The 12,950-nt window shown below is 40.5% G+C and overlaps 1 protein-coding gene across 1 annotated transcript in view; it reads right to left on the reverse strand.

Moving 5' to 3' along the window:
* Nucleotides 1–12,950, reverse strand: part of FAM135B (family with sequence similarity 135 member B) — a 210,999-nt gene that overhangs the window by 25,824 nt on the left and 172,225 nt on the right. The window contains exons 8-9 of the mRNA XM_026843436.1: nt 5,294–5,447; nt 1,973–2,022 (exon numbers count right to left, since the gene is read on the reverse strand). Coding sequence (XP_026699237.1) covers nt 1,973–2,022; nt 5,294–5,447 — 204 coding nt within the window. The remainder of the gene's footprint in view (nt 1–1,972; nt 2,023–5,293; nt 5,448–12,950) is intronic.

The raw sequence follows: 12,950 nt of genomic DNA on the forward strand, positions 1-12,950 counted from the left end.
AAGGAAGGAAGGAAGGAAGGAAGGAATGAAGGAAGGAAGGAAGGAAGGAAGGAAGGAAGGAAGGAAGGAACCCTAGTTCTAATTGTGAGAGTCTTACTGCACTGCCATGCAGAGGACAAGAGCTTAGCAACACTTGCGATGCAGGTCAAATCCCAGGGACTCAGATCCTCAGAGCAAAACCCAGCAATTAAAATGATCACTAAATGTGATTCTGGCTACTCCATTCACATACCTGCTGCTGAGCTGTTCCCTGTGACTGGACCTTTCAAACGTCCCTCAGGATAGTCTGGCTTTAACAATACTGTCACGCAAAACAAATCAAGAGGTTTTTTTGAGGAGTTATTTTTGTTTGTTTGTTTACAAATCAATCACAAAGATAAAAAAAAAAAATATTTCTCTTCCATTTTTTCCTGCATTGAGTATCTGCTCTGTTCTTGGGATTAATACAAAGCTATGGCAAGGTTAACCTCACTTTGTTTTTTTTCTTTTATGGACCTGGCTCTGGTAACACAGTGGTAATGGGAGACTAACTGTATAGGCTTCTCTTTGTGTCATTTTTAATAGCATTTTCTTCCATTAGAAATTACTGTTTATCATGTTCTGCTGAAAAGAAATGGTTTCAGTTCACATACTCCTAAAGAAAAAATACTGGGAGAGTGTTTCCAATACTAATCTGTACACCATACAGAGGTATGTGCAACTTCAGCACTTACACTGCAGCGATGGCCAATGCTGCACCTACGTCCCACCAAGGTCTCCACAGTTATGTCTTGAAAGTCTCTGGAAATTCACTGTCTTTATCATCAAATTATTCATAGATGAATAGAAAGCTATCATCCCGGGATGCGAAAGCAAAACCTTTTCACCAGCTGTTCTAGCTGTTGTGTTCACCTAGTTGTTGCTACACTGTTCCCAGCAGTTTTCAAACAACAGTAGAAGGAGTCTGGCTTTATTTATATTGCCATTCAAAACAAATCAATAAGCTTTTGGGGAGAACAAGAATTGGACAGGATTTAGAATATACAGAGAAATTAATGCTGGCATTTTCTGATGTATGCCGAGCTAATTTGGACTTTCCCAGACTCATAGAAAATAAGACCAAAGAAGACTTTAGACTGTGTTGTCTGACCTCTTATACCCCTACAGCTTCTAAATCTAGTTGACTTGAGCCCATAAACTTATGCTTCTCTAAATCAAATAAATCTGGAATCAGATTTCATACAAAGTACCCAAGTCATGATTTAAAAATAAGAAATTTACCACTTCAAACATTTTTCACCCATGACTGACAATCATTAGCCCACCATTTGTAACTGGAGCGTGAATGTACTTCCAGTTTGGTTTGGTTTTCACTTGTTAAGTGTTTTTTTGTCACTCTTCCCTGTGCTGTCTCTGCTGCTACTAAACTGAGCAAATAAAATCGTTAAATCTCTGATTATAAAGCATTTTTCACAGTGATGAGCTGATGCTTGCATTTCTTCCTGGCACCCTTGACAACTTGTCTGTGTCTCACTTGAAATAAACATGGCAGAAGCAAGTTCAAGAGAGTAGTTCAATCACTTCTGTGCAAAATCACTTTTTTTTCCTCCCATGAGCCTCCCTACACATTTAGGCATTTTATTTGAAAAGATATGGCTGTACAACCTGCCAAAGTATCTTTTCTCCTGTCAGCATAAAAGCTGTAATTGAAACCTACCCCCAAATAATTTTTTTTTCTGCATACTCTGCTTCTCAAAGCTAAGCTCACTGAAGGATGTTAAAGCAATCCAGCTGGTGACTTGTTAAAAGTGACAGAAACATCTTGTGACTAATCAAAATTATGTGAAATTGTTGGTGGAAAAGAAACATACAAAAAACTTTCTGATGGCACCAAATTCCCTTTCTCCCTGCTCTGATATGTGGCTGGGCTGTCTCAGTGCACTTGAAAAATGGACTTGAAAACTGAAAGGACAGATTCTGTTGAAGAAAGTACCTGTAGCTCCATACAAAGCTGAGATAATGTCTCTTCCACTGATAGCTCCTCTAGGAAAAAAACACAAAGAAATATATTAGGTTTGAGAAAAGCAGATATGAAATGTTAATGCTGTGCCATTTGTTCATGTGAGAAATAGGTCATTTGATATTTTTCCCTTACAGGCGTATTTCTGCTTGGATGTGGGCAATCCACAACCCACCTTGTACTGGTGCAAGTGCAGGTACAACTTTGCTCATGGAACATGGACCACTAAACCTGTGGAAATACTGGAATGTTGTCAGGACAAATACAACAGAATTTGGCTCTTTTACTAGAAGTTTGCTTATTAGCCTTCCGTATTTATGGCCAATTCCAGAACTCATTGCAGTTTCACTATTGCAAAGTCTGAGCAACTGATGTGCAAGAAATGGTTCTCCCTATTGTGCCACACAGGACTGTGTGATACCAGATGTCTGACTAGTGAAAGTTTGGCCATCTCTGTACTGCATTGTGGAGTGTGAATTACCTCTCCACTCCTACAGCAAACAGCAGTGCTTTGATGTAGTCCTGAGAGAATCCAGCACAAGGACACTCCAATTTAAATGCACCACAGACTATAAGGCAAAGGAGGACATAAATCAACTCTCTAACTTTGGCAGATTGATTTTGCAATGTGGAACTTTCTAATAGAATATGTAAAGAAACAAAGCAAAACAACCAGCTTCAGGGGACCCAACAGTGTGCCCAGGGGGCCAAGAAGGCCAATGGCATCCTGGCTTGTGTCAGCAATAGCGTGGCCAGCAGGGACAGGGAGGGGATCTGAGCCCTGTGCTCGGCACTGGTGAGGCCGCCCCTCGATTCCTGTGTTCAGTTTTGGGCCCCTCACCACAAAAAGGCCATTGAATGACTCGAGCGTGTCCAGAGAAGGGCAACGGAGCTGGTGCAGGGTCTGGAGCACAGGTCTGATGGGGAGCGGCTGGGGGAACTGGGGGGGTTTAGTCTGGAGAAGAGGAGACTGAGGGGAGACCTCATCGCCCTCTACAGCTCCCTGACAGGAGGGTGCAGAGAGCTGGGGATGAGTCTCTTTAACCAACGAACAAGAGATAGGACAAGAGGGAATGGCCTCAAGTTTCACCAGGCCAGGGTCAGACTGTCTCTTAGGAAGTATTTCTTTGCAGAAGGGGCTCTTGGGCGTTGGAATGGGCTGTCCAGGGCAGGGGGGGAGTCCCCATCCCTGGAGGGGTTTAAGAGTCATGTTCACATAGTGCTGAGGGATATGATGTATTTAGGCATGTTAGGTTAATGGTTGGAATAGATGATCTTCAAGGTCTTTTCCAACCTAGATGATTCTGTGATTCTGTGAACCAACAGGCCAATCCCCTCCCCAATGACTCTTCTTAAATAGTACTAAGAAATGGGAAAGGACAGATTGAGATGGGTAGTGCCTTGAAAAGACCCATCCTCAGCTGGTAAAATCTGAGAAACAAACATTTAAAATTTCAATGTTTAAACTAGGCTATTTTTTTTTTCATATACTACTCAGGGAGCTAGAGAAAAGAACTAAGAAAATCTGCAGAGATTTATAGTCTTGGATTTATCTTAACTATCTTTAGAAACCTGTGACAAGATTAATCAAACCAATATAGATGTTTACAACTGAATGGCTCATTTGCATTCTTCCCCTGGTCAGTGAAGAAAAATGAGCAAGTACAAGGTGCAGTTCATGCCATCCCATGGTAGAAAACGCTACTTGTCAGACAACATATTTAATTGTCCTAAATGGGCCTGTTTCTCCCCAGTGTTTGTAAGGAGACAAATATAAAAATTTGCTTCATATTCTTCTCACTGGGTGAACCTTACACCCTGTGATTTTGCTGAGTTTTCCAACAGGAGTTAGAAGATTCGCCTTAAAACCAAATCTTCAGTAGATTTTCAGACTGTGAATAAAATTATGTTATAGCACTCTGCTCAAGAGGCAGAAAAGGATATTTGCATTTAGCAAATTTGCATGCGTTACAACATTTGCAAATTAAGTGCCTGCTTCAGTACCAGTAGTCATTTGAAAACCAAGGTAATTATATTTAGAAAGCCAATATGTACTCTGGGGTAGTTCTTGAGTTGTGGTCAGCCAACCATACCTAACTGCCATCTCCCAAACTATGACCCTGTCCAGGTGAGACACAAATCATCTATTATATGTGTCTGATAACCAATATGCCTGAAGCATGAGTTTTGTTGCATGTTAGATTCTACCTGAGAGCTCATATGTTGCAAATAAAAATGCTGTGAGGTTTGTTGTTTTTGTTTTTGTTTTTTCTAATATCTAGATTGAATAGCAGAGTATGTGCTCCTCTCACCCTATGAGTTTCAGGCTACCTTGACGGGAAACATGTTGGGGAACAAGACATGAAATGGAAAATAGAAACTATCAAGCCAATAAATCTGTAAAGCATAATATATTATGTTTAATAGTTCTTGTATAAAATCACTAAACTCCCTTTTTAAATCTGTTGGCTAATGCAATCCACTCTCCTCATATAATTATCTCTGTAATATAACAAGCTGATATCTTCAAAACCAAAACTTGTATACAGAAATACAAAGACACAAAACCACGAATGTGAAATCATGAGCCACATTCCATGAAATCCAAGAAACAAGTGGAAGAGTAGGAATTAGTCAGGGATGTGCCTTATTTTAACAGGAGCTCATGCTGTCATTACAGACATGACTAAACTCAAATTACAGAGCTCCATCCTAGAAATCCAGCCAGCCAGCACTTCCACATTGGACCTAACAAGCCTGACCAGCCAAAAAAAGCCTCTGCCAAAGCCAGGAAATCTATTAAACAATTGAATTAGGAAGAGAAGCAGAATCATTTTAAAGAGCAAGCTGTAATTATGTAATTGGCAAGTTTTAAATGAGGGAGTGTGTTTCAAAAACACTCATATTACCTTTTAGGTTTTTCTTTTCAGTTTTAAACAAATGTTTGCTCAAGAGAAAAAATTTTGAGAGAGTCTTCCCTGGATTTCATGGCAATTCAAAACTGGAAGTTCCTGTCTTGAAAAAGCAACTGAGGCCAAATATCACCGAAAGGCAAGTATTTTGAGAAATTTATCAATCCATTTTATCCCTCTACACACCAGGCCACATCCTATAAAAGGATTTGCATAAGTTGAGAAGGCAGTCATCCTAAACAGTGTGCCAAAATAAACACTATCCAGAAAACAGGGACAAAAGTCCTCTAAACTGAACGTTCCAAGACTTTTGGTACTAAAACACATGTTGAAAATGCAGCACTCGGAAATATTCAGTGATTTTAAATGTCTGTCCACTTACCCAACTTCAGCTGTGGCAAATCAGGAATCTCCTTCATTATGAGGGTATAGTACATGTGGAGCCCTCTTTGAGCATTCAAGAGCAGAAGACAGAGGTCCTTATGCCATTTGTATGCATGTTGCATGCAGTTTTCAGATGGGACATAAAAGCTGCCCTGTGCAGTAAAAATATAAAGAAAATAAAATATAGAGATTAAAATCCATGGTCTTCATTTGTCCTAGAGATTTCCACAAAGATCCAGTTGTAGGAAGCCTCGCATTTGTAAACAAGTAGTTGTCATCAAAGAGAGAATTTAACCATCCCTACCTCCTAGCCACCTAGCTAGATGTGTAATCATAATAGCACATTTTGCCCAAATCGTACCAAAACTATGAGGTTACAGCAGTCCTGTGACATGTACAATGATCTCCAGTCCAAAACGTCTAACAGAGAAGTCTGTCCTTCACACATGTCCCACATGCAAAACACACCTACACCCTCTCTGCTATGGGAGGAGGGTTGGAAAGGACCACAAAGATGGCTAAATTCACTTTCATTTCTCCTCATATTCTCTTATCCCCTTCTGCAAAGGCTGTAGCTTGATGGTCTTGTGGTATCCTTTGTTATGAATATTAAAAAAAAAAATGCAGATGGTATTGGTATCTTATCAACAAATATAAACTACCCTGTAATCCCTGTCTGGATTGCATATCTCTTGTGGGAGGAGATGTAATTGGAAAGATCACAGCCTGTTTAATAGAAAAATTTCCAAACCAAAACATTTACACTTAGAACATAAGCTTAGTTTGCATTAGGGCACCATAAATCAGGTTTCCACTTCTGTCAGAAAACACTGCTTGTATAAATTACTTACTTGAAATTTGCACTGCTCAGATTTAAAATAAAGCCATTTATTAAACCGTGGTTTTGTGCCCAGGATTTCATAAAGCATTCCAAGGAGTAGCATGACAACTATCAGTAACAGCTAATATTTCTGAGGTCTCTGTATGCTTTTTAGTTTTTATCCAACAATGCCATAGAAAGGTGTGTGAGCACTTGCAATCAAGGATTATACCTGGTTGTTGTTCCCCCAAACGGGAGTAATTTATCTATATTTCAGGAGAAGAAAGGCTTATGGAAACAGAGAAGTGAGAAAACCACCTAGGTGCTCTGTCCTTTAACTCTGTGAAACATCAGGTAAATTGAGAATTAATCTAGATCTGCCTTTTTACAGCATACGGGCTACACAGAGGCACCAGGATAGGACACTCACTGTTGCGTGGTTATGGAGACACATGAATAATTTGCACTTTAATCCGCTGCTGGGTAAATCCATAGATGGGGTAAGAAGACAATTCCTCCATGCCAGCTAGGTACCGATAGCCTTTTGGACACTGACAGTCCCAATAGCAGCTCCAGGAGCAATAGTGAAGACTCACCAACCGCGTACCAGTGCCTCTCCTGTGGTTTTGTTCTTCTGACTTCCCTAAAGCCTGTATTTCATGCCTCTTAGCTTGAGCTGGGATGTTTCCCTCATCTTTCTCATGCAAATCTTCAAGATGTTACCTAGCATTCTGTGGTAGACACAAAGGGGACCGATCATCTTGACCCACAGAGAAATGGCTGATGATAATTGGTCTTGGAAAAACTCAAAACCTCTCAGACTCAGCATGAATCTGTTTTACTCTTAACATGGAATACAGAAAAAGGGAGCATAAAGAAATGCTGCTGGAAACAATAGAAAATTGGAAGTGGATTGATATATAATGTCATGACAAAATGTCCTCTTTTATAATCCATTGCTGTTTTTTTAGGCAAAAATTACTCTGGCATTTAAATGCTATGCTGACGAGCAGAAGGAAAATGTGAGATGATTTCATAGTTCATATCAATGATATAACATGGTATTGTTGTGCAAGAGTACACTTTAATAGGTCTACTTTCAGCCTTTCTTGGCGTAGATTAAGGTTTAAAACTAAAACTAAAAAGTAATAGGAAAAATCAACTGCAAGTGGATCAAAAAATGAAAAACAAACAAACAAAGAAACAAACAACTGGAAGATGTTGAAAATTTCTATCAATTAATTCTGTTTTAAAATCTTTAGTGTTTGCCTTCTTCTCTTATGGTGCTTTTTCAAATTTGACCTCAGCTGAATTAATAAAAATTCTTAGAGACCAGTTAATTCAATTTACTGAAGCACAGAATTTAGGGGAGTATACTTTGCAAAGATTTACACAGTAGCAAAACAGAGTGGGGAAAGAAACTTTATAAAAAAAACCCAAACAACCATTTCATTCTGCATTGTATGTTAGTAGCATAACTTGGTCATTATTGTAGAAATTTAGGATCATTTAGGCTGGAAAGGACCTCTAGAGATCATCTAGTCTAAGTGTCTGCTTAAACCAGGTCTAACTAGATCAAGTTGCTCACTGTTGTATCCTGCTGAGTCCTGAACATCTCTCAAGAGATAGATTCCACCACCTCTCAGAAACGTGTTCCAGTGTTTTTCCACCTTCACAGTAATTTTTTCTCTTCCTATCAGCTCAGAATTTCCCAGGTTTCAATTTGTGTGCATTGCCTCTCATTTTATTACCATGTACTGCCAAGAAGAATATGGCTTCATCTTTTCTTTGTTCTTTAATCAGAGAGTTGTAAATGGCAGTATCATTCCCCCTGAATCTTCTCTTCTCCAGACTGAACAAGATCAGTTTTCTTGACCTCTCCTTGTACGTTATGTGCTCTAGCCCCTGAATATGTGGGTGCCTTTTGCTGCTCTGGCTCCAGTAAGTCCATACATCTCTTGTATTGGGGAGCACAGAACTGGACACAATAGACCAGATGTGTCTCACCAGTGCTGAGGAGAGGGGAAGGATCACGTCCATCAAACTGCTGGAAATGCTCTCAAGGATGCTCCCTGGACTTATATTTTTTGGCAGCACTGTTACCTAGACCAGAGAGCTTGAAATGTATCTGCTTTTGTTGAGAATTTAACTTTCTTTAGACACAGGATTGAGAGGAATTTACCTGCTTTGTGTCCTCTTTCAAATATTTCTGTCAATTAACCTTACGGATTTACTCAGGATTTCAGGAAATAGATTAGTATGAACCCAAAAAATAAAATAAAATAAAACCAAAACCAAACAAACAGATATTTCTGAAGATCCTTTAAAATTAAGTCCTAAACCAATTAGTTTCAGAGACAATACCATGAAAAAGAACAGGCATCTGGATTCGTTGCCCTACTAATCTGTCACCTAAAGATTTTATAAGTCAACCTAATTTTATTTATTTACTCTAAAGACAACTCTGAGATTGATGTCACCATGTTGGGGTTTTTTTAATGCATGAATAGCAAGAGTGTGTATATGGGGGACTAGGTTGTTTCTTTATCAACAGAGACAAGTCACCTCCTGATTAATCATTTCAGAGCTCTAGGGTCCTCTGGAATCAGGAGAAAGAGTAGAGCCTTTGCCATCATTTTAGCTATACTCTAGTCTGGGTTCTCATTTTAGGAAAGGAGATGCTTTAGAATGGAAGAAGTACAGCTCGCAAATGGTGCAGTAAAGTATCGCTGGTTTTCCACATAAGTAGGATCATACTGAGTACACACACAAGGTGTTCCTTCTGCTCCCTCCTTAAAGGAGTACCATCTTCTAATATTAACCACTAAGTAAATAAAGACTAACTCAGTGTATTTCTCACAGAAAAAGGTTCCAGTTTTATACTTTCCACTTTAAGAGAAAACACAGAAGGAGAAAGATTGACAACTATCTTAATTAAAAGCAGACAATAAGAAAATTCTGGGCTCTGGAAGAAGGATCACACATGCAAATTTAGATGCTTATTTCTGAGCTACCACCTCTGTTGAGAGATGGAGAACTGACAAAGAAAAACATATTGCTGGGGAATGATTGTTTTCATTACAAAGCTGAAATCTAAAATCAAGGAGCTGAATTGTGGCCACTTCTTCTCATTAATTATGAAGGAAGTATAGGACAACCGACCACATGTTCTACCCTGTAGAGACATTGACTCAGGAACACTGTAGACAAAAAAAGACAAGTCAAATTTCCTCTAAACCATCAAAATGTAAACTTTCTTCAAATTACTGTAAGATATAGATAATATACATGTGTGCAGAAAGAGCCAAAAGATTGCTCCCAGATCTCCTTTCCCTTCCTATCCCAGCTCTCTGGGAGAAATATCTGTGCCAAAGAAAGGTCCTGTGTTTGAGATTACCATCACAGGGGAGGAACAGTCACAATTCAAGGCAATGCCAAACAGTCATAGTCCAGGCCACGCCACACATGCATAAGAGGCCATATCATTAAGCCGAAGCATTTTGATGAAACTCTATGAAATAGCAGCTGACTTTGAAACCCCGTTGTTTAATGGGAACATCCATCCTCATTTGAAAAATCATCTTGCCAAGGTGGAAAGTGAGTGTGATAGGAAAAAGATGTCAAACTCCAAATCTCTGGTCCTTCAGTGAGTTAAAGGACATTATTGGTTTCACAGGACTGTTTCTTTTGAAAGTTGTCACACACATATAGGATGCAGAGCACGATGTAACAGCAATTATTAAACCCAGCTCAGGGACAGTTTAAGAAAATGTGAAGTAAGGTCTGTGCATCCTCATCTGCAGGGACCCCAGCAGAGCAGGCATCTGTCAGATGATGCCATTATAAACTGCTGCAGCTAAATCAGCTTATCCATCACTGTTCAGTAAGCTGAGAAATGTCAAGAAATACCTTCCTTTGGGATGGCCTGGAGATTGCAAACCTTCCACATTCACTACTTTAATTGCATCTTCTGTCCATTTATTTAGGTGATCCCCTATTTCCTAGGTTATAGCTTGAAACAGGGATTCATACTACAATACTAACAAAATTTCAGTAACAAACATGGTATATGCTATTCTAAGGAAAAAAAAAATGTTGTAAAACTAGCAGTCAGGAAAAACAGTGGTTATGACCCATTAAACAGCTAGAAAGAGCTCAGGTCTCTGGGTTTCTTGAATCAGGAGGACAGACAGTGGTTTACTTCTAGTTAAGACAAAAATCTTATTTAAACAAAAGTTCATACTGAAGCTGACAGTCCCAACTTGCACAAAGCACAATGGCTGCCCTGGGTTTGTAATATCCATTGTAAAAGTACACATTAGTTTCCTCTGTAAAGATTTTTATGAACTTTTGAGTTAATTCCTTTGGTCTAGTGTTATTTTAATCTCCTTAGTTTGTAGGTAGACAGATTTTTTCGATACTAGTTGTAAAATGCATTTGCACTGATTTCCTTTCTAAGACTCTCTCTGCCTGTAACAGTAGATTGTATCTCTGGCTTTTGCCCTTTCCTACTTCTAAAAATTTTGGGGGCAAATGAATGACTGACAAATCTTCACTTTGAGACTTACCACCTGAAGGTACTCTGACAGCAAAGATGGATGAAGCTAAACACAACACAGAAGCTAAAAGTATTGACACCAGAGAAGAATCTGACTTCCATTGTGCCAACAGCTTCAGAGGCAAAATAGATCGAGAAAGCCAAGACATGATGGAAAAAAGGCATTTGGGGAAACAATGCAAACAACTGCAAATAATATTGATAACCTCATAGTCCACAAAGACTTTCTTTAAGAATTGGTATGGGGTTTTTGTTTTTGTTTGTTTGTTTGTTTGTTTGTTTTTTCTGTGATATTTGAAAGAACATTGTCTGTATTGATCCTAGATTAAATTAAAAAAAAAAAAAAAAAAAAAAAAAAAAATTCTGTCAACCAGGCCCCTAAACAGGCTAAAGTCTGCCTTCCAGTACTCCAAGACAGAGGTTCTTCTAAACCCCCTCCTTACTTCTATGAGAATGAAAAACTATCATTTCGTGACTGTGGTGCCCAAGGTGGCCTCCAACCACCACACTTCTCACAAATCCTTCTCTGTTTGCAGACCCCAGGTCCAGCAGAAGCCTTCCCTAGTTGGCTCACTCACCAGCTGTGTCAGGAATCTTTCTTCCACACATTCCAGGAACCTCCCAGCCTATTTCCACGCTGCTCTGTTGTATTTCTAGCACACATCTGGTAAGTTGAAGTCCCCATGAGAGCAAAGTCTAGCAATCATAAGACTTCTCCCAGCTGCTTATAGATTATTATTTCATCTGCTTCTTCATCCTGGTTGGGTTGTCTAGTGGTCTATCACATATTCCCACCGTGATATCTGCCTTGTTGACTTTTTCCCTGATTCTTACCAATAAACATTTGACCCTTTCTTCACCATTGTCAAGCTCTAGTCAAAACACTCCCTGACATGCCCCCACCACCTCTCCTTCTTTGCCTTTCCCCTCTGAAGAGTTCATAGCCATCCACTGCAGCACTCCCGTTGTTCAAGTTACCCCACCATGTTTCTGTGAATCAAACTATATCATAGTTTTCCATCCGCACAATGGATTCCAACTCAGCCTGTTTGTTGCCCATGCTGCGTGCATTGCTGTAGATACACTTCAGCTGGGCTATTGATCCCACCACCTTTACTGGGGGAGAAGCCCTAATTCCTATGGGACTGTTCTCAGGTGCTTCCATGGTTTCCAACACATTAACAACCCTTACGTCTTTGCCGCCATGTGGATCTCTATCCCTACCTCCACTGAGATGACTAAGGTGCTGTGCACATTACTAGAAGAACATTTCAAATATGCGCCACTGTACTCAGCACATTGTGGAGCAGAATAAAAGACCTCACCAGCACACCATCCCTCAAACACTGATGTGACACCCCTAGGATTATCTCTAGCGAGCATGGTTTTATTCCTTTCTCCCTTCAAATCTACTTTAAAACTTGTTCAATGAGCCTGCCAATTCATGTACAAAGATCCTTCTTCCCCTTCAAGACAGGTGTACCCCATCTGTCACCAGCAGGCCTGGTCTTGTGTAGACTGACCCATGATCAAAAAACCTAAAATTCTGTCGGTGACACCAGTCACAAAGCCAGGTGATCAGTTGTGTCTTCTTGTTTCTTTCCTCATAAATCCTTGCAACTGGAAAGATAAATGAAATGTCACTTGTGCTTCTTCCTGATCCTTTAACCTGTTGTTCCAAGGCCCTGAAGTCTCTCTTGACCACCTTGCAACTTCATCACTGCCTATGTGAAAAAGCTATAGTGGATAATAATCCAAGGGCTGTACAAGGTTAGGAAGTCTTCTCATTACACCGTTAATCCAGCCCCAGGGAGGCAGCAGACTTCCCTAAGAAGTAGGTGCAGTTGGCATGTTGGGCCTTCTGTTCCCCACGGAAGTCTCCTATGACAGTGACCTGACATTTTCTTTCTGGAAGCGGTTTTGATGAGGGCATAGGCTGACCTCCCCTTGATGACTCCTCTAATTTAGACGAACCATCATTCTCCTTGTTCGGTTCCACTTGCAGACCCGGACCTGTTCGGGGTGTCATGGAGGAGACGTGCCTGCTGCGCCGGGCAGGGGCTTGTCACCGCTGTCCCCTGTCCCTGAAGTCCCCGCGTTCTGCCGGGCGGGGAGAGGATAAGGGATCCTCCGTGTGCCGCCGGCCTGTCGCGGGCAGGCAGGTGCAGTTCCCGCAGCCTGTCCCCCTCTCGCTGTCCCTGACCCCCTCACCTGCTGCCCCTCCCGGAGCTCTGTCCCTGAGCGGAGGAGCTCCTCTCCCCGGGCGCAGCTCCCACA

This window comes from Athene cunicularia (assembly GCF_003259725.1).
Source record: "Athene cunicularia isolate RWA chromosome 2 unlocalized genomic scaffold, athCun1 chr2_part1, whole genome shotgun sequence".
NCBI lineage: Eukaryota > Metazoa > Chordata > Aves > Strigiformes > Strigidae > Athene > Athene cunicularia.